Source organism: Anabrus simplex, chromosome 2 (assembly GCF_040414725.1).
Source record: "Anabrus simplex isolate iqAnaSimp1 chromosome 2, ASM4041472v1, whole genome shotgun sequence".
In the NCBI taxonomy this organism is placed as follows: Eukaryota; Metazoa; Arthropoda; class Insecta; order Orthoptera; family Tettigoniidae; genus Anabrus; species Anabrus simplex.
Genome location: NC_090266.1, coordinates 458,133,144 through 458,159,631, shown reverse-complemented (window position 1 = coordinate 458,159,631; position 26,488 = coordinate 458,133,144). Strand labels below are relative to the sequence as shown.

The 26,488-nt window shown below is 38.9% G+C and overlaps 1 protein-coding gene across 7 annotated transcripts in view; it reads left to right on the top strand.

Annotated features, from left to right (window-relative positions):
* The window catches only part of LOC136864187 (FHF complex subunit HOOK interacting protein 2A), a 354,492-nt gene that overhangs the window by 233,038 nt on the left and 94,966 nt on the right, over positions 1-26,488 (top strand). For 6 of the 7 annotated variants that reach the window (XM_068226194.1, XM_068226197.1, XM_068226196.1 and 3 more), the window contains 2 exons: positions 15,967-16,225; positions 16,327-16,568. In XM_068226194.1, coding sequence (XP_068082295.1) covers positions 15,967-16,225; positions 16,327-16,568 — 501 coding nt within the window. Of the gene's footprint in view, positions 1-15,966; positions 16,226-16,326; positions 16,569-26,488 lie in introns of those variants that run through there. The other variant, XM_067140854.2, reaches the window with a different exon arrangement.

Below are 26,488 nucleotides of genomic sequence, written 5' to 3'. Positions count from 1 at the left end.
GTGTTGAATTATAGATTTCAGGTTGAAAATCTGTTCGGAGCAAGATCTTTCTTCTCTAAATCCACCTTGATATTCACCCAATTGACTGTCCAGTGTCAATTTTACTCTATTTAGTAGTATTGTTGAGAATATCTTGTAAGCAACTGGCAAGAGAGAGATACCTCTGTAGTTGTTGACATCTTGCTTGTTACCCTTCTTGTGTAATGGGTGTATTAGAGCCACTTTCCAATCCTCTGGGATCTTTTCTGTTTCCCAAATTTCTTCAAAGATTATTTGTAGATCTTCTATAATTATTGGTTCAGCCCATTTTAAAAGTTCAGCTGTTATGGAGTCTTCCCCACTAGCTTTGTTATTTTTAAGATTTTTTAATGCTTCCTTTATTTCTTCTGCTGTTGGAGGTGAATCAGCTTCTAGATTTTTCTGAATTTCTGAAAATTCCAATTTATGATTTGGCTCAGGGCAGTTCAGCAGGTGTTCGAAGTGTTTTGCCAGAATCTCACAATTCTCTGCATTGTTAAGGCCAATATTACCATTTGCATCTCTGAAGCAAATGGTCCGGGATTGATAACCTTTCAGGTTATTCTTAAAGGTCTGATAGAAATTTCAGGAGTTATTTCTTACAAAATTATTCTCAATTTCTACTAGCTGCGATTTTTCAGAAGATCTTTTAACCTGCCTTATTATTCTTGTTGTTTCATTTCTTTGTTGTTTAAATAGCTCATAGTGTTCATTCTTTCTGGAACATTTCCATTTTTCCCACTTTTTCATTCTTTCCATAAGTGCTTCCTCACATACGTTATTCCACCATACTTTCTTTTTAGTTTTAACTGATCCAAATACTTTCTTCGTTGCACTATTAATCTGTTTAGATAATTCTGGCCATTTGCCATGCTGAGTTATTTTAATTTCTTCCTGAAAGTTTTCTATAGTTGCTTGTGTAATGTTGAGCCTATCTATGTTGTATTTCATTAATTTTCTCGGCCTTCTTTGTTTCCTGCGAGGTAGAAGCTTTAGCTTAATTTTAGAGAGGTAATGATCGGAGTCAAACTCCCCACTTCTTATTACTTTAACATTCATAATTTCCTTAATACTTTTTTGAGAAATAGTTACATGGTCCAACTGAAACTCACCTAATATCGGATTTGGGGACACCAATGTTTTAGCCTTTCTTGGAAGTTTCTTAAAGAAGGTCGACATTAATTTTAGGTGAAAGGATTTACAGAGATTAATTAGTCTCGTGCCATTTTTGTTTGTTCTTTTGTGTGCTGGATATGCCCCTACTGTTTTGCTGAAAACTTTTTCTTTGCCTATCTGTGCATTAAAATCACCTAGTAGAATAATAACATTTGATTTTGGAATTTTTGACATTTCTTCATCTAGAAGACTCCAGAATTCTTCAGTTTTACTTGGGTTCTTGCTATTTTCATTTATTGGTGCATGACAATTAACAAATGTATACTTTTTGTTCTTGCATTTAAGTGTGAGAAGAGATAACCTTTCTGAACTAGATTTGAATTCCATAACATTATCGACTATTGCTTTATGGACATAAAAGGCGGTACCTAGTAGTGGCATTCCTTTCATAATTTTGATTGCTGGTTTACCTTTAAAGATTCTATAATTTTTGGTTTCTGTTACATTCTCATCCATAAACCGTGTCTCTTGAGCTGCTAAGATCTGGATTTCATGTCTATCTAAGAAAATTTCCAGTTCTTTCTGTTTGCCGGTTTTTAGCAAGGAATTTACATTAAGAGTGCCTGCAAAGAATTTTCTCTTAAATTTAAGTCTGAAAGGATTCCAAGGATGCTCCGACTCACCCTTATTGCAGATGTTGGGACTCCCCAGAACCCTAGGTCCCGATGGATTGCATAACGCAATGGTAGATTTCTCTTCCGAGCTACCACCTGGGGTAGTGCTTTCATTCAGCGGACTTTCCATTCTGCAATTGAAATTGTACATTGTACAAGGTAGGAAATTAATTCCAAGATAAGATCGGATTGTTAGTCCGAAATGTTATTTTATTCGTGCTTTACTCCACTAGGTTCTTCTGCTCTCTCCACCGTTGGGACATTAAATTCCTCATCCGCCTTCGAGACCGTTGACCAGGTTTCACCTGTAACCCTAGGCAGGGGCCCTTACAGGGTGCTACCATCCGGAGCCAGATGGACCCAGGTTTTTTTACGAGATTGTTACTCCTCCCCCTCCTCCTTCCCCATCACTTGCAAGATGAGGCCCCGGGCTTGGGACCGGCAATGGCGGAGTTCATTATTATTATTATTATTATTATTATTATTATTATTATTATTATTATTATTATTATTATTATTATTATTATTATTATTATTATTTATGTACAACCCTATTGGGTTACAACATGAATCACAAAGCACAATAGTAACATTCGTATTCTTTTCAAACTTAACACACCAGTTCACTGCCTTCTTGATTCACTACAACATTGCTGTTTGTCAAGACACAACATCCTCCCACCTTCATTTTACACTTCAGCTCAAAATTATAAATCACATTAACAAGATATATGAAACCAAATTACAAACTTTGTTTTGTTTTGTTTTGTTTTGTTTTGTTTTGTTTTGTTTGTTTGTTTGTTTGTTTGTTTGTTTGTTTGTTTGTTTGTTTGTTTGTTTGTTTGTTTGTTTGTTTGTTTGTTTGTTTGTTTGTTTGTTTGTTTGTTTATTAAACCAAAACAGCGAGAAGCCGAATTACAGAGTTCCGCAATGAAAAACATATTTACAATAGAGTAGCACAAGGCAAACATAAAAATTAAGTGGAAGAACAATGACGAAAAAACATCTATATATATAAAATAAGAGTTTTGTCTGTACATTGCTCAGAATTTGAAAAGAATGGTATTTTTGTATCGGTCATGTTCACAGTAACAAGAAAATGCATTTTGTACCTTTCCGTAATTTCTGTCTGTCTGTATGTATGTACACGCATCACAAGAAAACGGCTGAAGAGAATTTAATGAAAATCGGAATGTAAAGTCGGGTGATGAACCGCTACAATCTAGGCTATAAATTATTTTAATCACGCTGAGTGAAATGGTAGTTTAGGGGAAGACTGAAATTTAATTCTCAAATATTTATGTTATTATTAGTGGTCGTGTCTTAATGAAAATCGGTAGACAAACATGTGAAATAAGTCGCTACAATATAGGCTATACACGCTGAGAAAAATGGTAGTTTAGGGGAAGGCCTAAAATTTAATTGTCAAATATTTATTGTATTAGTGGTCGTATCTTCAAGAAAATTGGTGTGCGAAGTCGGGGAATAGGTCGCTATAATCTAGGCTATCAATAATGTTATTCACATTGAGTGAAATGGTAGTTTAGGGGAAGGCCTGAAATGTAATATCTATATATATAAAATAAGAGTTTTGTCTGTACATTGCTCAGAATTTGAAAAGAATGGTATTTCTGTATCGGTCATATTCACAGTAACAAGAAAATGCATTTTTTACTTTTCCGTAATGTCTGTCTGTCTGTCTGTCTGTCTGTCTGTCTGTCTGTCTGTCTGTCTGTCTGTCTGTCTGTCTGTCTGTCTGTCTGTCTGTCTGTCTGTCTGTCTGTCTGTCTGTATTGTATGTACACGCATCACGAGAAAACGGCTGAAGAGAATTTTATGAAAATCGGAATGTAAAGTCGGGTGATGAACCGCTACAATCTAGGCTATAAATTATTTTAATCACGCTGATTGAAATGGTAGTTTAGGGGAAGGCCTGAAATTTAATTCTCAAATATTTATGTTATTAGTGGTCGTGTCTTAATGAAAATTGCTAGACAAAGATGGAAAATAAGTCGCTACAATATAGGCTATACACGCTGAGAAAAATGGTAGTTTAGGGGAAGGCCTAAAATTTAATTGTCAAATATTTATTTTATTAGTGGTCGTATCTTCACGAAAATTGGTATGCAAAGTCGGGGAATAGGTCGCTATAATCTAGGCTATCAATAATGTTATTCGCACTGAGTGAAGTGGTAGTTTAGGGGAAGGCCTGAAATTTAATCTATATATAAAATAAGTGTTTTGCCTGTACATTGCTCAGAATTTGAAATGAATGGTATTTCTGGATCTGTCATGTCCACAATAAGAAAGAAATGCATTTTTTACTTTTCCGTAATGTCTGTCTGTCTGTCTGTCTGTCTGTCTGTCTGTCTGTCTGTCTGTCTGTCTGTCTGTCTGTCTGTCTGTCTGTACACGCATCAATAGAAAACGGCTGAAGAGAATTTAATGAAAATCAGTATGTAATGTCGAGTGATGAACCACTACAAGCTCTGCTGTATATTATTTTATTCACGCTGAGTGAAATGGTAGTTTAGGGGATGGTCTGAAATGTAATTCTCAAATAAGTTATTTATGTTATTAGTGGTCGTATCGATAAATACTACATAACTAACATAACTTTAGTTATGTCGTAAGTTAGTAGTAGTTATGTGAGAAGTTATTAAATTTCCGATCACTTATGTCTTGTACATTGTTACCGTATAGCATATAATCGGACATATTCATGAATCTGGATTTTTGTTACTAAGTCCATATCAGCGCTGAGTCACGAGAAAATGGGTAAACAGAATTTAGTGAAAATCAGTATGTAAAGTCTGAGAATAAGGAACTACAGTCTACGATATAAATAATTTTGTAAGACACCCTAATATCAAAGAGTCGAAAGAAAACTAATGTGAAGGCCTGCAATATAGAAAGCTCTAAAACTTTATCAACAATAACACTACATTGACCACTGTTTGTTGTGATGTGCTTTTTGTCTTCTCTTTCCTCTCATCCCCGATAGATAGGATTACTGCAGCGTACCGAGGTGTTTTTTTTTTAGTTTGCTTGACGTCGCACCGACACAGGTAGGTCTTATGGCGACGATGGGATAGGAAATGAATAGTGGTGTGAAGGAAGTGGCCTTGGCTTTAAGGTACAGCCTGGTGTGACTGGTGTGAAAATGGGAAACCACGGAATACCTTTTTTTTTTTTGCTCAACGTCGCACCGACACAGATATGTCTTATGCGACGATGGGATAGGAAATGTCTAGGAAGTGGAAGGAAGCGGCCGTGGCTTTAATTAAGGTACAGTCCCGGCATTTGCCTGGTGTGAAAATGGGAAACCACATAGAACCATTGTCAGGGCTGCCGACAGTGGGGCTCGAACCCACCATCTCCCGAATACCATCTTCAGGGTTGCCGGCAGTGGGGTTCGAATCCACTATCTCCCGGATGCAATCTCACAGCTGCGTGCCCCTAACCACACGGCCAACTCGCTTGGTCGTACAGACTGTAACAGCCTGCCTGTATATTGGTGGGAAGTAGCTGGGGTGTAAGATAACTTTCTTCTTTAGCATGCCATTCCTCTGGTTCATACATTTTCTGATATATCTGGTACGTAACACACTGGTTCATCATAGTATTCGAGCTATACAATCCCTACTCTGAGCCACTGATTGGAATGAGTAGTGTGCATATTTAACGGAATAATGACAGAGGAGTGTTCGCGGCAGTCTGCGACCTGGTTATTCCAGCTCTGGAACTTTGGACTCTTAGATCGGCACCGTAGTACTGTTCGTTGAAAGTGAGAAAGTGTGCGGTTTTTCATTTGATCGAGTATTTTATATCATAACATTGCTTTCAATCGCTACATTCCTACTGACGTTTTTGTAACGACCTATGTTGAATTCACTTAGGAAAACCACCAAGTCAGTCTTTCTGAGAATCCCGTAGCGAAGCACGGGTACATCAGCTAGTCTAACGATAAAAATAGAGGAAAAAATTAAAAACTAACAAAATAACTGTTGAGACACAACAAATAACAACAAAACATAAAGGCTAAAGAAACAACAAGAAAAATTGAAGATTGAGCGTAAAACGAAGAGAAGAACTTATAGCTCGGCACAGTAAGATAAATACAGATATAACACTTAAGTAACGGTATAGTACAGTAATAAATAAATAAATAAATAAATAAATAAATAAATAAATAAATATTATATTATGTACAAAAGAGAGGACAGCAATGAGAAGAGAAAAAAGGAATATGAAGAAAATGAACTAGGTTAAGTTAAGGAAGAATCGATTAAAGGAGGCATACGAAGAAAAAACGTCCAAGTTCCTGTCAGAAGATAAAGAGTTAAGGAGGGTTGGTATGCGGATAAATAAACTTCTTTGAACAAGAGAGAGGCGGGAATACGGAATATGAAGGGGCGGATTAATCCTGGTTTTGCAAGTTGGAACATGTAAGAAAAAGAAGGATGCAGGTTCAGGAGAACGAAATAAACCGTTAACAGCGTTATATAGGAATCTAAGGTCGGCTACTTTCCTGCGACTAGATAACGGGTGAAGGTTTAACTTATCTAGTATCTGATTACTGCTCAAGTTTCGACATTCAGATACTCTGGCTCTAACAATGGCACAGAAGAATGACTGCACGCAGTCAGTATGATTCAGATTAGTGGGTGAAGAGGTAGACCAAATGGGAGACGCGAATTCAATAATCGGTAGGATGCAAGATACATAGTAGGCTCGGAGGGTGTGGATATCGGTGATGTCAGAAAATCTATACAACAATCCGAGAAGTGACATTGCTCGTGCGGTTATCTTTTGTATATGGGGGACAAATAACAATTTACTGTCAAACATCACTCATAAGTCATTTTGTTCTGTTAGAGTTCGGAACGGGTTACCGTGGAGGGAGTATTTACTGAGAATAAGGGATTTACGAAGCGTGATTGAAATAGAGGAACACTTGGTAGGATTAGGCTCAAGACGCCATGTGGAGCACCATTCAGAGAGTGAATTAAGCCCACTCTGTAAGTTTTTTCAATCAAAAAAACTCTCAGGGATGTTCATTTTCCTGCCTATCCTTTGCTTATGGGTGAGAAACACATCTCTAAAGGGTAGATGTGTTGTATTGGCTGGATGAATTCTCCCGCAGCAGTTTTCACCTTCACTACTCATACTGCATTGTCCTTTCCAGGGAACACTTCTGTCGCTTTCTCTTCATGTTGCCTTTGCAGATCAGCACATCATCTCCACACTGTATCTCTTCCCTCCTCCCCTTCATGTCTCCTTTCTTGTGAACGAGTTAACCCAGTTACTCCAGTCTGAACCTCTTCCTCCATTCTTCTGTCAAACATTATTGGTATTGCAGCCTCTTTGATAAATTAATGTTACCAGTGGAATCAAAATCTGGCAACCCACCATTTTGATATCCTGTATGTACGTAGAAGGTGTCAGGCAGGACCCTCGGTCTTTCTGGTCATCTGACATGTACACTCATATTCATAGAAAACAGAACACCTTGAAAGACTACAGATAGGAAGTTCATATTCGCAGGACATGTTCATTAGTATGTTCAGCAGAAACAATTAGCATTTCAGTCACCTAGGTTTAGCATGTGTCCTGTTGCCTAGTAGGCACTGGGTCCTCCATGGGCACTTTTAACTTGTTAAATGCGTGATTGCATTGACGCGTATAAGGCGCGAATGTCGTTTGGGGTACACCCATCAATGCTGCATTCACCTGGTTCCACAATTCATCTTTGGTGGTTGGCATTGGGTCACAGCGCTGCATCCGTCATTTCACCATATCCCACACATTGTCGATTGGCGACAAGTCTGGTGATCGGGCGGGCCAGGGCAACAGTCTGGCATCCTGTGACAACGAGAAGGCACGTGTTCGTGCAGCAACAAGGTGTTGTTCATTGTCCTGCTGAAATATGGCGTCTGGGGTGTCGTGCAGAAAGGGTATGGCTACAGATCGCAGGATGTCATTCACGTAGGTCATACTGGTCACAGTGCCCTGGACACGAACCAACTGTGATTTGTGGTTGTACCCAATAGCACCCCACACTATAAGGCCTTGAGTTGGTGTTGTATGTCTTGTGCGAATGTAGTCAATGTGATGCCTCTCCCCCTGTCTGCGGCAAACCAAAATGCGGCCATCATTTTCAAACAAACTGAACATGGATTTGTCCGAAAACACTATCTGCTGCCATTCCTGTCCCCAGTGATGTTAATCCGTACACCATTGCAGTTTAGCATGTTCATGCACAGTAGTCAAAGGTAGGCAGAGAATTGGACAACACGCTGGTAACCCAGACCGTAATGAACAGCGACGGACTATCACTCCTGATAGTGTATGATGTGTTACACTGTTCCACTGTTGCACCAGAGCCAAGGAGGATGCAGATCTATCCTGCAATGTCATTCGGATGAGGTGTCGATCTTCTTGGGGGGTGGTCTGGGTGGTGAGACTAGACCCATCTCGTCGTGTTCTGTGGCCTTCTGTGAACCATTCTGTACACACCCGTTGCACTGCCAACACACTTCATCCCACACAAGCAGCATTTTCCCGGATGGATGCATCACATTCCCTCATGCTAATAACACGCCCTCTTTCAAACGCATTCATTTGACAGTACGGTTCTCACATACATCTGCAAGGCATCCTGCACATCTGCTCAAGTCACATTGATCCATTACCTTTGCTTTATAGCGACAATGAGAGCCGCAGGCACATTTTACCAGTCGTGGTGGTGCGCAGAGATGTTGATGTGGACCTTGAACCCAAAGGCTGACATGGTTCAAATGCTAATGATCTCTTCAGAACATACTAATGCACATGTCCTGTGAATAAGAACTTCCTATCTGTAGTCTTTCAAGGTGTTCTGGTTTTCATGAACAAGAGTGTAGATCAATGGTCAGGAATTTACAACCGCTTCATATTCAATAAGGATCATCATATCTTCATAGTTACAAAGGCATGATCGAGTACCTGTCGCAACAACATTTTGACCATATGAACGACTCGCTCCCACCGCCCACCCCACCAGGCTTCAGTGAATGGGTTGAATCTCCATTCATTTTTGAAAAGTGTTGCTCCTTGGTTATCTTCTTCCAATCAAGTGTCTTGAGTAAATTCTCTGTTCCATGGAAGTTTCTGCCATTGTTGCTACATATATCACATGGCCTACCACATCTAGATAATGCCATCATAAAAATAGACACAGAAAGCAAGGTAACTAGTTCAAAACTAACTGCCCAGACAACAGCACATGTAAAGATTACTATCCACAGTTTTGTATTACCTCTTAGGTGCAATGGAACTACTAAATCTATTCCGACCACTTGCAATACACAGGCTTCTCTTACTCAGACTTCCGGAAGTTCCACAGGTTACATTTCACCATTCTTTGATTCATACCTTCTACATCTGAGGTAGTTGGACAGAATGCTACTAATTGTCTTCCTTCCCTTTATGATCCAAAATTGTTCTCTAAGGAAAGATAACAGGGTATGTACTCTTGCATGAGAAGCTTTCAAGTGCTCTTCCTTTACAAGTAAAGCTATTACTTTATGTTCAGGTGGCAACAATGTGGGACATCTAAAGTCTTCTTCATTGTTTCTTCTTCCTGTCTTGGTGTTGATTCTCAACAGCCCTTCCTCATGTTGGAATGCATACAGTGAGTTTTGAAGTCTGATTTCTCTCGCTTTTGAAACGTGTCGTTCTGTACATTTCTCAGGAGTTTTATTTCTGCATTCTTTATTTCTGTTACTGACAACTCGGTCAACTGAAGCCTGTCTTCTTTACATTTGGTGTTTTTACGGAACCGATGTGTCTAAGCGATCATCCATACAATTCTTGTATACAGATTCACATCTAAGCATTTTTTATTTTCCACCTTGTCGATACATTAGTTGCTTAAGGCAACTTATTCATTAAAAGTGGTACATGTTTCATATATTATTAACATCTTCAGCCACACAACACTGTTTAGATCAGGGCCTCTCAAACGCCCAAAATCTCACGCGTGCAGAGCGAGGCGCAAGACCTCCGTGCACTGTGCATCGGTGTCGCTCGGTGCCGCTCGGTATGGCTCGGATCAACGCTTCGTCTCTGGGCTACTCGGCTATGCTCGGCTCTACTCGGCTATACTCGGCTCAACTCAGCCCGGATTTGGAGCGCTACGGCGCAAGTGGGGGAGAGGGAGACAGGCGGAGCGAGCGAGAGAGGCGTGAGGAAAGAGAGAGTTAGCGCTATTGCTCCAAATCGAGGAGTGGGGGTCTGCACTCTGGTCAACCAAGCCAAGTCGTCTTTTGCACCGTGCACAGTGCATGCACCGCGCGCATGCACCCTGAGAGGCCCTGGTTTAGATGAAAATTTCATATACCGGTATTGACAAATATCAATGCTTTGAAAGAAAGTGTCCTTAAAAATAGCTAAGAAGATTAAATGACAACATTAAAAACAAAATACTCATGAGAAAATATATAAATTATTTTTACAATTGAAAGCGGTTGTCAAGGAAACACTTGTACAATAAATAGTCCATAGAGAATATGCCCTGATGAATATTCTTTTCTTAAAAAGTTCATGTTAAAAAAGGCAATTTATAAATTATACATTTTTTGTAATTGTCAAAATGAGGAAATCTAGGTTTCATAATATGGTTTTATTACTATTGGAATTACTAAAATTTCAATTACTAAAAAAGTATTAAAAATGTATAATTTTTAATTTATAAATTGGCTTTTTTTAACATGAACTTTTTAAGAAAAGAATATTTATCAGGACATATTCTCTATGGACTATTGTACAAGTGTTTCCTTGACAACCGCTTTCAATTGTAAAAACAATTTATATATTTTCACATGAGTATTTTGTTTTTAATGTTGTTGTTCCGGGGTTATCTGTGGAACGCAGAGGTGAAAGAAGGTGCCGGGGTGAATGGGTCTATCTATAATATCAAAAATTGAGTTAAAACTTTAGAAGGTTATATTTCTTTTCTGAAACCAAACTTAACAATCTTTTTCGTGACAATATTACAGGTACAAGTAGCAATCATTAAACAAGATTGGGAAAAATCCAAGATTCAGAACCTTAACACTTTGGGCCTTAAGCCCCCAATTTTACAATTCCGGAGATACTGGATTCGGTTTACACAATTTAAGTTAAAAAAAATTGGGGCCTATTAAGTCAAGGGCAGAAATTCCCTAATTCACAGAGCACTTGCTCCCTAAATACAGTATCTGGCCTTCCAGAGGCACCCTTTACAGTTACAAAACTTGAAAAAGAACTAACCAGCTCTCCGTTTCTTACTGCCTACTCAAGGCAACATTACATCAATCTCGGGTCTCTCAAACCACCATTTACAAATGGAACTTATTTTTACAGGGGTATTAAAAACCCATCCTACTGGGCCTTCATGGAATAAGAATAACAGGTTAAATTAATGGCCCGAACACAAAATGAATGGAGGCGTATACTTGCATTCCTAGATACGAACACTAAAAAACCTAAGGGGCTCTAGGCCGATGAAACAGGGGCTATTCCCAAACTACTGAGGTGACTCATATAGAAATTACTTTAATACATTGCAGAAACGAAAAGTTACAAAAAACGTAGGCACCTCAAACCAAGATGAAGGGGAGCTCGAGAGGGTACTCCACTCTCTATCCCCAATTTACAGTTAAAGATTTTATGAAGGTTTTACATTAGCCAGAAGAGTTACATTTTAGAAAAGCTGGTTACATAACTAAAGAGTCGGACCTTTCCTTTGGGTTAAACTGCGGAGGTAGCAAGAAAGAATAAAATTATGTGGCCATTACCTTGTTGATGTTCTAGCTGCCGACGAAAGAGGCTGCCCGCCTCCTGCTTAACGCACACACTCAGATAGATGTCGATCACTTGGCCAAGAAACGAGAAAAGCCGCAGTTTATAAACCCTCAGGGAAGGTTCGAGATCATTCAAGAATAAACTAGCCACACCCTCTCAATTTTATTGGTAGATTTCAAAAGTAACACTCAGAATCGAAGAAGAAGAAGAAGAAGAAGCCGGTGATAGGCTGAAAATTAAATTACAGAGATTAGGGATTGACTAGATTGAAAACTGGCAGAAATAAAAAGGAAATATTGCCAACCCAAAAATAAATGAACATCAATCAGTTACAAAAACCTAGAAATACAAAACTTCTTTAACTTTGCACCAGAGGGCATGATCATAAAGTTTTTGTAGTGTCATCTATGGGAGAATGTCCAAACTTCTTGATGAATGGCAAACAAAAGAAGGAGAAGTTCACTCAGTTTAGGAAACTGTACAATAACAAAATTACATCATATTTCTGTGGTGACATCTTCTGAGTAAAGTTCTAAGTTGGTGTAGTTTCATTTTCACTGTTTTACCAATAGAGGAGTTCATTTAGGCGCTGAATTTGAATGCGCGGCTTTGGGGTGTACCTCCCGGTATAGTTGTCATTTAATCTTCTTATGCTGTTTTTAAGGACACTTTCTCTCAAAGCATTGATACTTTGTCAATATATGAATTTTTCATCTTAACAGTGTTATGTGGTTGAAGATGTTAATAATTTACGAAACATGTACTACTTTTAACCAGTAAGTTGCCTTAAGCAACTAATGTATCGACAAGGTGGAAAATAAAAAAGTACATAGTTGTGAATCTGTTAAAGTGCGATACGGACCATGAAGTTGAGTTTGTGTAATTCTTGAATACCTCGGGAAGTATTTAAGGTACCATTCATCTTCAGACGAGGGCGATTAGGACATGATAGTAGTAGTTCCCCTTTTCTTGGCTTATTTCTTCTTCATTCGGCTAGTAGTATGTTGTGGGCCACTTGTTCTCATCATACCTTAACCACTCTGGCCCCTCCCACGATCTTCTGGATTCGATTAACCTTTGCACACTGAAGCCTCCTGAAGGCAAATCAGCTGGGTTATCTTGACCTGGGATATGTCGCCAATCTGTGCTGTTTGAGTAGGCACGTATTTCTTTAACCCTATTCTTCACAATGGTACCCCAATGCTCATTATTCCTGATCCAGTACAGAACAGAGATGGAATCCATCCAATAATACTCCTTCAGATGTGACAATTCAAAATTCTTCTTGACATGTAAGGGCAGTTGTACCCTAATGTAACATGCCATTAACTCGAGTCTTGAGTGTGTTGTGTTCTTCAGAGGGGCAGCTCTTGATCTACATTGTAGCAGTTGAACCATTACACTAGCACTATCTTTAGACCGTAGGAATACCGCAGCTGCATATGAAAACTTTGAAGTATCGCAGAAAATGTTTAATGAGCAAGAATAATGTTCTTCAAAGGAAATCCATTTAGTCACTCTTAACTTTAAGTCTGGCAGCTTTTCAACCCACTTGATGAATTCCTTATTCAACTCTCAGAATCTTCGTGTCCAATTCCAACTTGGTTTTACAACTTCCTTTTAGAAGCACTTTTGGACGATGAGTGACTGACAGGCTAAAACCTATGGGGTCAACCACTCATGCAGTAGATAACAAGATTCTTGTAATTACAAGATAGTGAATCTTCCACTTGATTCCATAACGGTCCAAGTACAGATGATGGCCTTATTCTTTCTTCTAAATGTTTGAAACGAGTATTTTCCCACCTTCTTAATTCAAACTTTCCATCAGCCATTATCAACTTAGCCTTTTCAATGAACTCTTGTGGCTCATCTTGTGGATTAGTAGATGTGGCACAGTTGTCTACATGAAATGTCCATGACATTAGCGGGAGAATAACGAGAGTTTTCATATTTGGTCCATCAGGGTATGTGGCTGAGATGATAGAACACTATTTTTCAGAGCTCAAGGTGGTGGGTTCGAGCCTGGTTCAGTCTGGTAGTCTGAAGATGCTCAAATATGACAGCCTCGCGTCTGTAGCTCTAACGTAAAAGGATTCTTATGAGACAAAACTCCAATACCTCGGGTTCTCTGAAAACCATAAAAGTAGTCTGGTACATTAAAACCATTACATTATTATTATTATATTGTTGTTGTTGTTGTTGTTGTTGTCGTCGTCGTCGTCGTCGTCGTCGTCGTCGTCGTCGTCGTCGTCGTCGTCGTCGTCGTCAGCAATTGATGACAGACAATATCCCTAGCCACTGAAATGAATTAACAGTAAACAATTTTAGTACTGTTATACATGGTACAGATATAAACATGCTTTTAAGAAATTATTAATTAGGATTCATTTCTTAGGCCTACAACACCTCAGGTTTTCTTGGGGCATTCAGCGGATATAATTCTGGTTTGTACATTTTGGTTTCAAAAGGAATTCCATGGGTTGTAAGCTGTTCAATCTTATCTGTCTTTTTGGAAGAGGTGTTCGTTGCAGTGTTGATTTAAACATTGTGGTAAGGAGCATTGTCAATCACTAAGATTTAGGGGAAGGGAGTAAGGTTGGGTGTTAATTCAGTTTTTAGCTACTTGTCATAATTCATAAAGTTCATATCGTCATAGTAATCTCAAGTCTTTATACCCTGTTTAAATATCACGTGTGTGTTTAGGACAAAACCCTCTTCACCACCTGCATGGATATTGATAGCATGCTGGCTGGCCCTTATAACCCAGAGCTAGAAGATTCATATTCTGATTATCACTCCATATGTTACTTAGTGTACGATGCATTCATGTAGATGCATGTAGATCATCAGGTGTCCTTCACTTCTGTATAATGATAAGGAACTTCAGTACTTTATATGCAAATATTGAATTTCAGATTTTTCAGTCAATACTGTCAAGTTATTCACAGTTTTTCACAAGCTGAAACCTAAATCTCTGATCACCTTCCTTAAAGCCCATTTACTGCCAGAAAAATTTTGGACTTTAGAGCACATAATCATGTAGGCCTTTCTCAGTCTATTCTGTGGTATTTGTTCACTGTCCTGCAAATTACACATCTGTCAAAATCATCGAAGTCTGTTGTAGTTCTCATTCATAGCCTTTTAAATATTGGGAGTACTTAATGGCTTTCCCTCGTGGAGATACTTCTCTCTTTCCTTTAAAATTCCTGTAATACTGTTCACTGAAATACCCGTAGCCTGGGATGTATGCCATTGAATTAAATAAGCAGGTTCTTCACTGTTTTCCTGTTCCAAATAATTGTATAAATTACACACTATTTCCCTTCTTTGGCTATGAAGAACTTCCCTACAACCGAACTTACTAACATGACTGCTACACTCAGCTTCCTTTACTACTACATATTCAGCACATGGTTTTCACACTAGATGTCCGTAAACACTCCCCTCCCCACTGTGGCCTTGAGTTACTGTGCACCTCATTGTTGGGTTCTTGCTACATCTCCTGACCAACACATTTTTCACAAATTTCAAAATATCTCTGGAAATATTAGTTACTGTATATCTGAATAGCATAAATAACAGCAAAAAATATAATTTCCAATCAGTTATATATCTTTACCATACAAGCTACAGTAATGGAGATATTCACAAATTTAGATTTTTCTTATGAAGTCCATCAACAGCGAGCATCACCTACCTGTATGTGGAAATATTGTTCTGCTGTCAAGGTAACAAACTAATTGGCAATGGTGGTGGTGGTGGTGGTGGTTGGTTTTATAAGCGGCAAAACCATATGGTCACTAGCCCCTATTCATATGGAAGATAATGAAGATGACTTATCAAAATGAGAAAATTTGAAGGAACCATCACTCATAGAATAAGGGAAAAAGGCATTTTGGGAAGGGGGCAGGAGGAGGTTGAAAGCCTTAATATTGCAGAGCTGGAAGAAAACAAAATGTGATGGCACATTGTCCTAAGCTCCTTTAATTTATCAGTTGTTGTTGACGTGTACTTTCTCTTCTGCTGCTGCTCATCTCCATTGGACGGCATTACTACTGCCATTACAAAAGCTAATCCATCAACGACAGATGCAAAACAGGTAGTCGTGAATAAAAATAAGAAGTGACTGGCTTGCCCAATATATTGTTAATTTTATACTATTTTCTTTTTAGTTTTAGAGTTTTATTTCCCCCATTGAGAAGTTTATTTTATATTTAGCCCTATCAGAAGTAAATATTACACTCTCAGATCTAAATCATAATAATGTGTACATTTGATTTGGATTTTTATTTTTTTATTTTACTTTTTTTTTTTTTTTTGTGCCTAGTTTCCTGTTTCTACTACCACCACAATTTCATTCTACAACTGATCCAGATGAATGTGGATATGAGCAGTATATACAGGATGCTGACAAACAGTATCAAATGTGGATTATGCGTAGCCGTCATTACTCATGGCCCACTGAAGCTACTTTTCCAGATACAAGTAGCTCAGATTCACGACCAGAAGCCGATCATGGAAAGCAGTTTTATGAAGGTCCTTTCCTTCGTATGATTCTCTCAAGACTTCTCCATTTACCATATCAGGTAATGAAGTTTTTGCAACACTTGAGAAAAAAGTAAGAATACTATTCATGTACCCTATAGAATTGTGTAGTATTGAAGATCGGTTTTCTTTCTCTTTGCAGCCATACGAGATCAGCCTTCAAGTTACAAGCATTGTGTCACGACTTGCATTATTACCACATCCTTATATACATGAATTCATCTTGAATCCATTGTTACCTGTTTTGCCTGATGTTAATACTGTGTTTACTACACTAGAAGCAGTAGCAGGTGAAATAATAACACAGATTCCAAAAATTCCCAATTCCAGGCAGTTATTGCACGTCACACGCCAGAGGTTATTGGGCGATGGTCCCATAGCACCGTAAGTATCTATACTATATTAAAATGGTCATGCTCCTTTGCAAGAAGTTAATCAGTGAAATATGTAGCAAAATTGCTTTGTGGAAAGTATGATTTAGAAAATACATGTAAGGGAACAATTAAAATTGTATACTGTCAAGGCGACTTGTGAGACGCAGGAATAACAACGCTCCAACCAAGGTTAAAAGAGGAATCCCACTTTCAACCTTAGTGAGTAAATGCCAGTACGGGATCAAAACAATGATATTTCTAAGTTATAATAACGCTTCATAAACATCTGACTCAAACTGCAATATAAGCTGCAGAAAGTGTGTGTAAATGTGCCACTAAATACACTTCAAACACTGGGCAACAATGTTGCTGCATTCAAGTCGCATGCCAGTGCAGAAATCAATGACCTGCAGACAAACGTGGACGCTTTACCTTTAAAAAAAAAAAAAAAAAAAAAAGATTTGCCGGACCAGGCTGAACAATATAGACCCGAAATTGTCTCCATAATACATAGTGTTCCAGAAAAAGAGTCTGAGGATGTTTGTGAGAAATCATTCCATATCTTAAAAAATAAATTATCTATTGTTCTCTCAATGAACGATATCAGTCACTGTCATAGGTTGGGGCAATACACAGCCGAACATCTGCTGAGGTAGTCAGGCAGGGAAATCACCTTATGATAAAATTCTTGTGCTGTCACGATTGCAACAGTATGTGCCATGTGATGCTTGCATTGAAAGGAAGTCTTTCTTTATTCGAATCAGAAGTACAATAGAATAATACTACATTTAAAAGAAACAAATATATACAAGTAAAAGGTCTACAACAATATGTCATACAGATTCGGCCCAAAATTTGGCCACTTCAAGGGCATTTGGATTAGCCAGCACCAAGTCTTCCATTGTGCAGTTTGATGGACACAAGGGACAACATAGCAGATGATCAGTTGTCTGAAGTTCACCACAGTCACAAAAGGCCGTATCGATGGGGAAGTTCCATTTCTGTAGAGTCGCTCTGGTTCTACCCACTCCAGATCTAAGTCTGTTTAAGGACCTCCATGTCAACCAGTCCTCGGTGTGACCGGGAGGCAACGCTTCCCGTGGTTCCATCCATTTCAAAAGGCCAGGGGTCTTTTGTTTCCATTTGGTAATCCTGGCTTTGTCCGATGATCCTTCCAGGTGTTCTGAAGATGTTAAAAATGTTTTCCTGGACTTCAATCTTCGTTGGGCAGGTTGGTATCCAAAGAGTGGATGTGAAGGCATTAAATTTGTTTTAAGCCTTTCGTTGTTAGCAGCAACCTCTCTCCTAACATCACAAGAAGCAATACCGGCAAGGTAATTGATTTTCTCGAGAGGAGTTGGCTTCAGGACACCAGTAATTATTCTACAGCTTTCATTGAGTGCCACATCAATCTGTTTTGCGTGGACAGATTTGTACCACGCTGGACAGGCATATTCACCGGCGGAGTAACATAAGGCTAGTGCAGTAGTTCTAACAGTTTGTGGGTGTGTGCCCCAAGTAGATCCAACAAGTTTTCTAAGTAGTGTGTTCTTGGAAGAGACCTTTTGTTTTACATTCATACAGTGCACCTTGAAGGTTAGACTGCGATCGAGAGTGACGCCCAAGTATTTGGGATGGAAGCAGTGGTCTAGCGTAGCTCCATTCCATGTCAGCGAGTTTCCTGTTGGCTTGTCGATGTTGTAGATGGAATGCACAAACTTGCGTTTTGCTCGGGTTTGGCACAAGTTGGTTTTGATCATAGTAGTTGCCGAGTTCTTCTAGGGCAGCTTTCAGGGTGCATTCTATCTCGTCAAAACTATCTGACTGGACAGCGAGAGCAAGGTCATCAGCATAGTTGAAAGGAAGTGAATTTCTCATAATACATGTCAGGAAGACCATTTTAATCCTAGAACTGGCAACTGTTGAATATTCAACAGTTTGGTCCCTGCTGTAGTGGCTCTGTCGATCTTTGACATGTTCGTATTTCTTCACATAATTTCCTCAGTTCTTGAAAAGATATCATGATAGTCTACATATTGTCATTCTTGATGTCCTCAGCAGCCAAGAATTGTTTCATTCATACTTACATCATCTTTGGGGCAGAGTTTCATGGAAATAAATGAGTGCAGTTTTCCAACCGTCTGTTTGAGCACTGTTGTTGTAGTGTTTGTAAACAAACCTTCACGGGCTTTGCTATTCTATTTCATTTTATTTCATAGTTTACTATTCAGTGCGAGTTGTTATATATATGTTGTTATTTGATTGATTACATACATTTTTAGTAGTGTGTGCCTAAATATGGTATCTTAATTACGGAAAATTAGTGATGAAGTTCTGAAACAGAAGTGTCAAACTCAAATAAGAGAAATGAAGAACAACTGGTGGCAAGACAAGGCTCTAGAACTCCAAAGACTATCTGATGCCAGAGGCATGCAGAACTTCTACGTGGAAATAAGAGATCTGCGGTCCATCTCGCTCTTCAATTGGAACTCTGAAAACAGTTGCTGGTGCTAACACCCTTACAAATAGCAGAGACATCCTGGAGCGTTGGGAGGATCAATTCTCCACTTTTTTAACCGAAGCTCCACTGCTGCCAATGACTTTCAACGGGATGTGTCACAACTTCCCCCATCAACCATGGATGGTGATGCCACCAACTTACCAGGAATTCTGTGTGGCACTTGATAGGCTGAAATCTTAGAAAGCACCTGGACCAGACTACATCCCTCTGGAACTAATTCAAGGTGGAGGCTTACCTCTGAAAACGAGGCTCTTGACCCTCAATCCAATCAATTTGGGGAACCCAAAGAGTACCCGGCAATTTCAAAAATGACAATATCATCACTATTTTCAAGAAAAGTGACCGTAGTATATGTGACAACTGTCGTGGTATTTCTCTGCCATCAATTGTAGGTAAACTTCTTGCAAGGATCCGGCTTAGCCATCTGCAAGTCATCTCCGAGAGGACTCTACCAGAGTCTCAATGTGGTTTCCGAGCCTCCAGAGGTACTCTTGATATGATCTTTTGTGCAAGGCAACTGCAAGAGAAATGCAGAGAACAACAGAAGCCTCTCTACTTTGTATTTTGTGTTTTATGACCCAGAAAAGGCCTTTGATAGTGTTCCAAGACTCACTATGTGGGCAGTTCTGAGACGCTTTGGCTGTCCTGACCATTTTATGGGCCTGGTGCAAGTACTTCATGATGGCATTACTGGACAGATTCTCCATCAAACCAATTTCTCCAAACCATTCCCCGGTAATCGGGAGATAGTGGGCTCGAACCCCACTCTCGGCAGCCCTGAAGATGGTTTTCCATGGTTTACCATTTTCACACCAGGCAAATGCTGGGGCTGTACCTTAAGGCCACGGCCGCTTCCTTCCCATTCCTAGGCCTTTCCTGTCCCATCGTCGCCATAAGACATATCTGTGTCGGTGTGAAGTAAAGCAAAAAAAAAAATTCCCAATCACACATTGATTGAAGCAGGGTTGCGTACTTGCTCCAACTCTGTTTGCCTTGTATCTGGCGGCCATGCTTTATGAAACAACAGACATCCTCAGCGTAGAGATTAAATACCGCTTTGATGGTGGCCTCTTCAACTTGGCCAGACTTCACTTGCAAGGACATACCAGTGTTACTTGTGTAACTGAAATGCAATATGTTGATGATACCGCATCACCGGCTCTTACACCTGAGGAACTGTAACAGTCAGTCAACAGTTTCGAGGATGCATATGACCTTTTTGGCCTCACCATCAATGCCAAAAAAACCGAGGTACTTGCTCAGCCTGCACCAGGGACTAACACCCCAGAATTTAACATTACCATCTCGAACATCAAACTAGAACAAGTAGACCACTTCACTTACCTTGGGAGTATCTTGTCAAAAAGCTGTACTTCAGAACAGGATGTGGAAAACAGGCTTCGTGCTGCCCACGTAGCCTTTGACCGACTATCACACAGAGTCTTCAAGAATAAAAACCTTACAATTTGCACAAAACAAATGGTGTACTAGGCTGTAGTCATTTCTACACTTCTCTGTGGCTGTAAAACGTGGACCTTATACCGGTGTGACATCAAAAAGCTGGAGCGCTTTCACCACCAAAAACTACGCTCCATCATGAACATCAAGTGGGAAAACTACGTCTCTAATGTTGAAGTTCTCGGGAAAGCACGTGCTAAGATAGTAGAAGCATTGGTCCATCACCATCACCTCAGATGGGCGCGACATGTGCGCTGTATGAATGTCACCAGACTACCGCGCCAGGTCCTCTATGGTGAACTGGGCTCCGGTTCAAGGTGAGGTGAGATTGGCATTCCTTCACAACTTTTCATTTAATCCACACTTCATGCATTGATGTACATTTTAATTCCACAACACCTATTGTCATACTTTAACAACCCCATGATTGTTTTTAATTTACAGATTGTTTACTGTTAATGCATTTCACGATAAATACTTTTTTTATTTTGCACATATTTGTTACAATCTCAACTCTATTGTTTATATTGTGTTGATCATTAATGATCACTCTTTTATCATGACACGGTTACTCTTTTGATATGAGGATACTATTTTGATCATTTCTAAACTCAGGGCCCTGACCTAGTCTTTGTGCATTAATGGCTGATGATGTTCGCTATGCCAAACGAAACATGTCCCATTATTTAAGATATTTCATGATTATACTCTAATCCAACGAGTATATTGTAATGTATTGAATAGGTGGCTGTAAATAAAATTTTATAATTTTAATATAACTTGATCACGAGAAATATCAGAAAAGACCTCAAAACGGACGACTTCCTACGTCTAATAAATTTGAAGAAATTGTTAGTAATGAAATCATCAAATGAGTTCAATGTTAAATTGACAGCTAGAGTCAGATGTGATCAAATTTAGACATTGTTGGAATGTGAATATGTTTATTGTAAGACTAGGGATTATGGATAGGGGGTGTGGGTTATTACGAGTGTTGTATGAGAAGTAGGAATCATTGATAAATGCCGTGAGTGCAGATATTGAGTGTTATTTTGACAGGCCTTGGGGAAGATTTGTAATAGTGCTTTTTTCAAGACGTTGACTTGGTCAGAGTTGCCAGGATCATCTATATAGTATACCCTACAGGGCATAAAACAATAATGCATTACCGAACTTACCTCCTTACCTGTCTGTCAATAACTGCACCAGCCTAGCTGCAACCGGTAGATGTGTGTTTGGGTTCTTGGGACGAGAGTATGTTAGGACAGGAATCTTACTCTATTACTTTAAATTACAAAATGAGGAACTTGGTTGCTTTTTCAATATATAATTTGGACCAAGCATAAGTTTCTTTTTTCACAAACTATTTTCTTTACAATAGATCGCACTCATAGTGCAAAGGATAAATGCCATAAAGGCTTTCATCTATAATTTTCAAAGAATAACATGAATGACGTTACAAAAACAAAATAAAATTTTGTGATGATGCCTTGCGTAGGAGTAGATCAGTGAACACAAATAGGTCCCGTAAATGGAACCACCAATAGACCTACAAAAATAAAAACATGAGGCCAGGATTAAGGACGTTTCGCAGAAATAAAACTATTACTAAAGGTTCCCACCCATTTTTGGGGAAATATTTACATACAAATAGCAACTCTGCGTGTTACAAACGACGACTAAGATAAACCAAACACTGAAGCTAATGTTACCCGACCACATATAAAATACATAGGGAAGTGAACCGATATCCTCTGAGTATTCTTTATACACACTGGATAAACTAATAATCCTAATTCCCTTAGTACCAAGATATCATATATACAATACACATAAATGTTTACAATACGTGGAAGAGAAAAAGAGAAACAAAAGGAAAAGAATCATTGTCACCAATAATTCTCTACCCGATGGGCAGAATCCCTTACAACCTTGGCTTTTAAAAATGGCTGCGACTTCTTAGAATGCTGGGCTGGGCCATTGACCGGTCCGTCTAGCCATTAAAAGCCTCCTCGCTTAAACAAAATTGTAAACAAGGCAGCCAGTGACCCAGTTTCACTGCGTTTGGGACACAATATCACAAGAAGGTTCTCATTTCGTTTTCTTTTGACAAACCTAAGCATAGAACAAAATAAGGAGCCAATTCTCATTCCATATATCTGGCACTAATAACTGACCATCTCGGGCCTAATTCATCTCATACAAAGTACTATACCGTATTATTTCTCGTAAAATCAGGACCATCTATAATTATGACGCGTCTGTTACCCTCCAGGTCCACGGTTCACGTCCCTGTTAAAGAATTTAATGACACTACATACAACGTGGTTTTAATTTACTAGGATTCCATCAAATAGATACTGCACCAGGAAGCCATAGGACCTGGCACATATAAATTATAAATTTTATTTTCTAGCATACAATTCCGTTCCGATACATGAACAGCTGTGTGAGAGAATGTTCTCGTACCTTCTGCACTCCACGAGGGAGAGTCAAGCAAGGTCAAGTGACGTCACCGCCGCCTGAAGCTTACTTCCCCTACAGAAGTTTCTCGGCTATTTTTACGAACTTTTTAATGCCTGGACCGATTAATATGAGACTAATGCTGAATTGTAGCTAATGTTCTGAAAGTAAAATCCTGCAAATTTGAAGTCAATCCATCCAGTGGTTTCCGAAATATGATAATTTAAAGTTTGGGAGGAATACTCACCCCTTCATCACCTGATTTCGAGCGCTGCTCGCCAGACCTGTATATATAGGCCACTGGGCCAAGGCCATAACCAGTCCCGTGTACAGAGTCCTGTGCGCACTGTGTGTGCAGAAAGTATGTTCCGCCACGATTCGCGAGGACATAATCGTGGCCGTACTCAAACGCTGTTGAAATAGTAAAAGAACGTCGTACCGCACGTAAAGTTTCCGACGCGCCGCGACGACGGTAAGATTCTAGACTTTTCTCAAGGTGAATTATCGTAATATAATACTTGTGAATTTATTAAAAAGGTGAAGCTATAATTGGAAGTGAGAAGTGAAATGTCCAATATTTTTATACGACACCGTGAACTGTACTAATGCCACATAATTCTGAACTGTTACAATATCCTAAAATCATTGCATGTGGTAAACTGAAATCATAATTTAAAACCACTTCAATCAGTCTAAGACATTTCTCTTACGATAATATATCAGTGAACTGTGTATAACTTTATTTACTTGACATTTGTCCCATAACAGGGCAAAATTTAACCATTTTCCTTGAGCATTTTCTCGATCTTTCGATCACCACTGTGAGAAGCCCAGTGAACATTAAGGACTTTTTACAATAAGATTAAATAGTACAGACTAGTGTGGTGTAAATACTACCATAAAATCACCTTAATTTTGTGAATAATATTTGTTCAGAGACTGTGATAAAGACTGTTACAAATCGCATTTTCAAGTGCTTATGGACTGTGTTCACTACTTTACAATCATATTTCAGATATAATTAGTGACAATTATGAACTGTGTTACATCTCAAACCCATGAACTGTGTATATAAGAACTGTGTTTTCTGCAGCATTGACTGTGAATGTTACTTCAACATCGTAAAATCAGTGTAAGAATAGAACTGTGCATTACGACGGTGTGTAGTATTAATATCCGTGATATTTGTGAATTCAATAGTGCCAATTGAACTTTCCCTGTTCCGACATTACCTCCAAGAACAACGGAAATCTTGGCGAAAGTGCTACAAGATCCTGCTACATCAAACGTCGCTTCCAACGAGGGATTTACATGTTTTCTTCAGTTATGAGGGACATCAACGTGGGAGATAGACGTGGTATCTTCACTGAACATCGCCGGTGCTGAGTTCGAGTCTTCATCCGCACTCCGCGGAATGTTCCAGACACCCAGTCACCAACTCCAACACTTCTAAGCAGATCTTCTCATATTCTGAGTAATCACAACTGACTGACTTTTACAAAGCGCTTAATTCAGTACAGTGCTCTTACAAGTGCTTTGTGTGGATATCAATTCATAATTTTATTGTCATTTAAAAGTTCATATTTTGCTATAAATTCATTTTCAAAGTTATTAATTAATTGAATTCACATTATCTAGATGAACTTTAGGATTTTCAAGTGCTTTATTAATTTCATTTTTTGCAATTCAAACGAACTGAAAGACATTCAGCAAGAGATCAAATATTTTATTAATTTATCAAACTTTCCATGACAAGTGTGTGTTCATTTTTGTGGTTTAAAAATTAGAAAGACTGTAGGTCAGCACCATAAATAATGAACTGATCCCAGGTGCAAAGTGATATTTTGTGCTTACATATAAATTAGAAAGACTGTAGGTTGGTCACCATTTATGGAAGAGCAATAATTTTTTTATTTTTTATTCTCAAGCAAACAGATGTCAAGAAGATCATAACATAAATCTTTTATTTTACATTTTGGCAAATATCAAGTACAAATTTGAGTTTTCAATTCGATTGCAGGGTGGTATATCTGTGGATATTGTTAATAAATTTTACAAAAAAAGGAATTACCATCTGTTATTCACCCTGCGATACTATCCGTCTCTGTACCTGCTCCAAAAAACACCAAACACTACCTGAGATCCTTCCCATGCTCAAACCCCACAACCATTTCTCAGTACAATACATGCATATACATCATATTCAGGCACCATGCAAGCACTACGTTACACAGATATATCTATCCTTCCAAATAGAGAGAACGATAAACTAATCCAAATGATCCTTACATACAAGAAAATTTTACCCAACGACAAATACTAAGGAATATACTGATCTAATTTTCACTAAACAACCTTAAGTAACAATACGCATTCTTCTTCCCAGCACGTAACATAACTCACGTCGCTGTTCGCTACATACAAACATCTATATTTACAATTTAGTGATTTAAAAATCACCTTAATAAACTGCCTGATGGGCTATAATCAAGTCGTATTCTAAACTGCATACTTAATTCCTACATTTCTGTGTAACGAACCCCCAATCCTTCCACATGCTTACAAGTATAGTTCACTTATCTATCATTTTGGTGACTTCCTTATCCCTCCTTCAGGGTTAGGCTATGCCTTCTTAGCCCAACATGGTAGCGATGTGGTCCTGGGTCGATCATCTCGGTCCAGTCTCCATGGATAGCTCATTCATGAGACCGTCTTTTTGAGGGATAGCTCGTTCATGAGGCCGTCTTCTTGCGGTTGTAGTCAGAAGGTCTCGTATTACATGTCTCTCGAAACACGGCACAGGTCTTCACTAGAGTGAAATGCCTAATTTATTAATAGCACATCACTCCCGGTACTTTTATTTAATTTTTGAGACAGAAATCGGTACTGGCGATCTGCGACGTTAAACATCATTGTTCCCCTTTAGCTGCTTAACCGTGCACGAATGTATGTAGGCAATATATCTACTATCTGGAATCAGCAACTTAATTGGTCGAACGAATTGTCATTATCTCATGCTCGACTGATTCAGACTCGTAAGTCTAGCAGGAATAACACAAATGACTTCAGTTTATACTTGCACTTCTTCCGCACTTCACAATATATTTACGTGGTTACCTGTACCGCTTCATGATGAAGTCTATATGTACGGCACTGTCTACAGTTGGTTAATTAGGCACTCGCAACCTCACTGTAAAACGTCTAAATACAATCATGCAATTGATTAATTACTGGAAAGTTTATGGATCACTGATCCACTGAATAAACGTTAGTGCAACTGCACTAAAGTAATCACAGTCTTTGTCCTAAACAAAGGTTTCTGGTGCAAATACAGACAGACACGTGACACGCACTAGCAGCAATCTCACCATCGAATGAACAACCTCCCTCCACATCTCTCAGCTCTTATAGGGGGCAAAAAGCAAAGCGACGCAAGGGAAACTCCCTCGAAACCCTCTTGAGTTTGGTATGCAGCCACTAAACAGTTT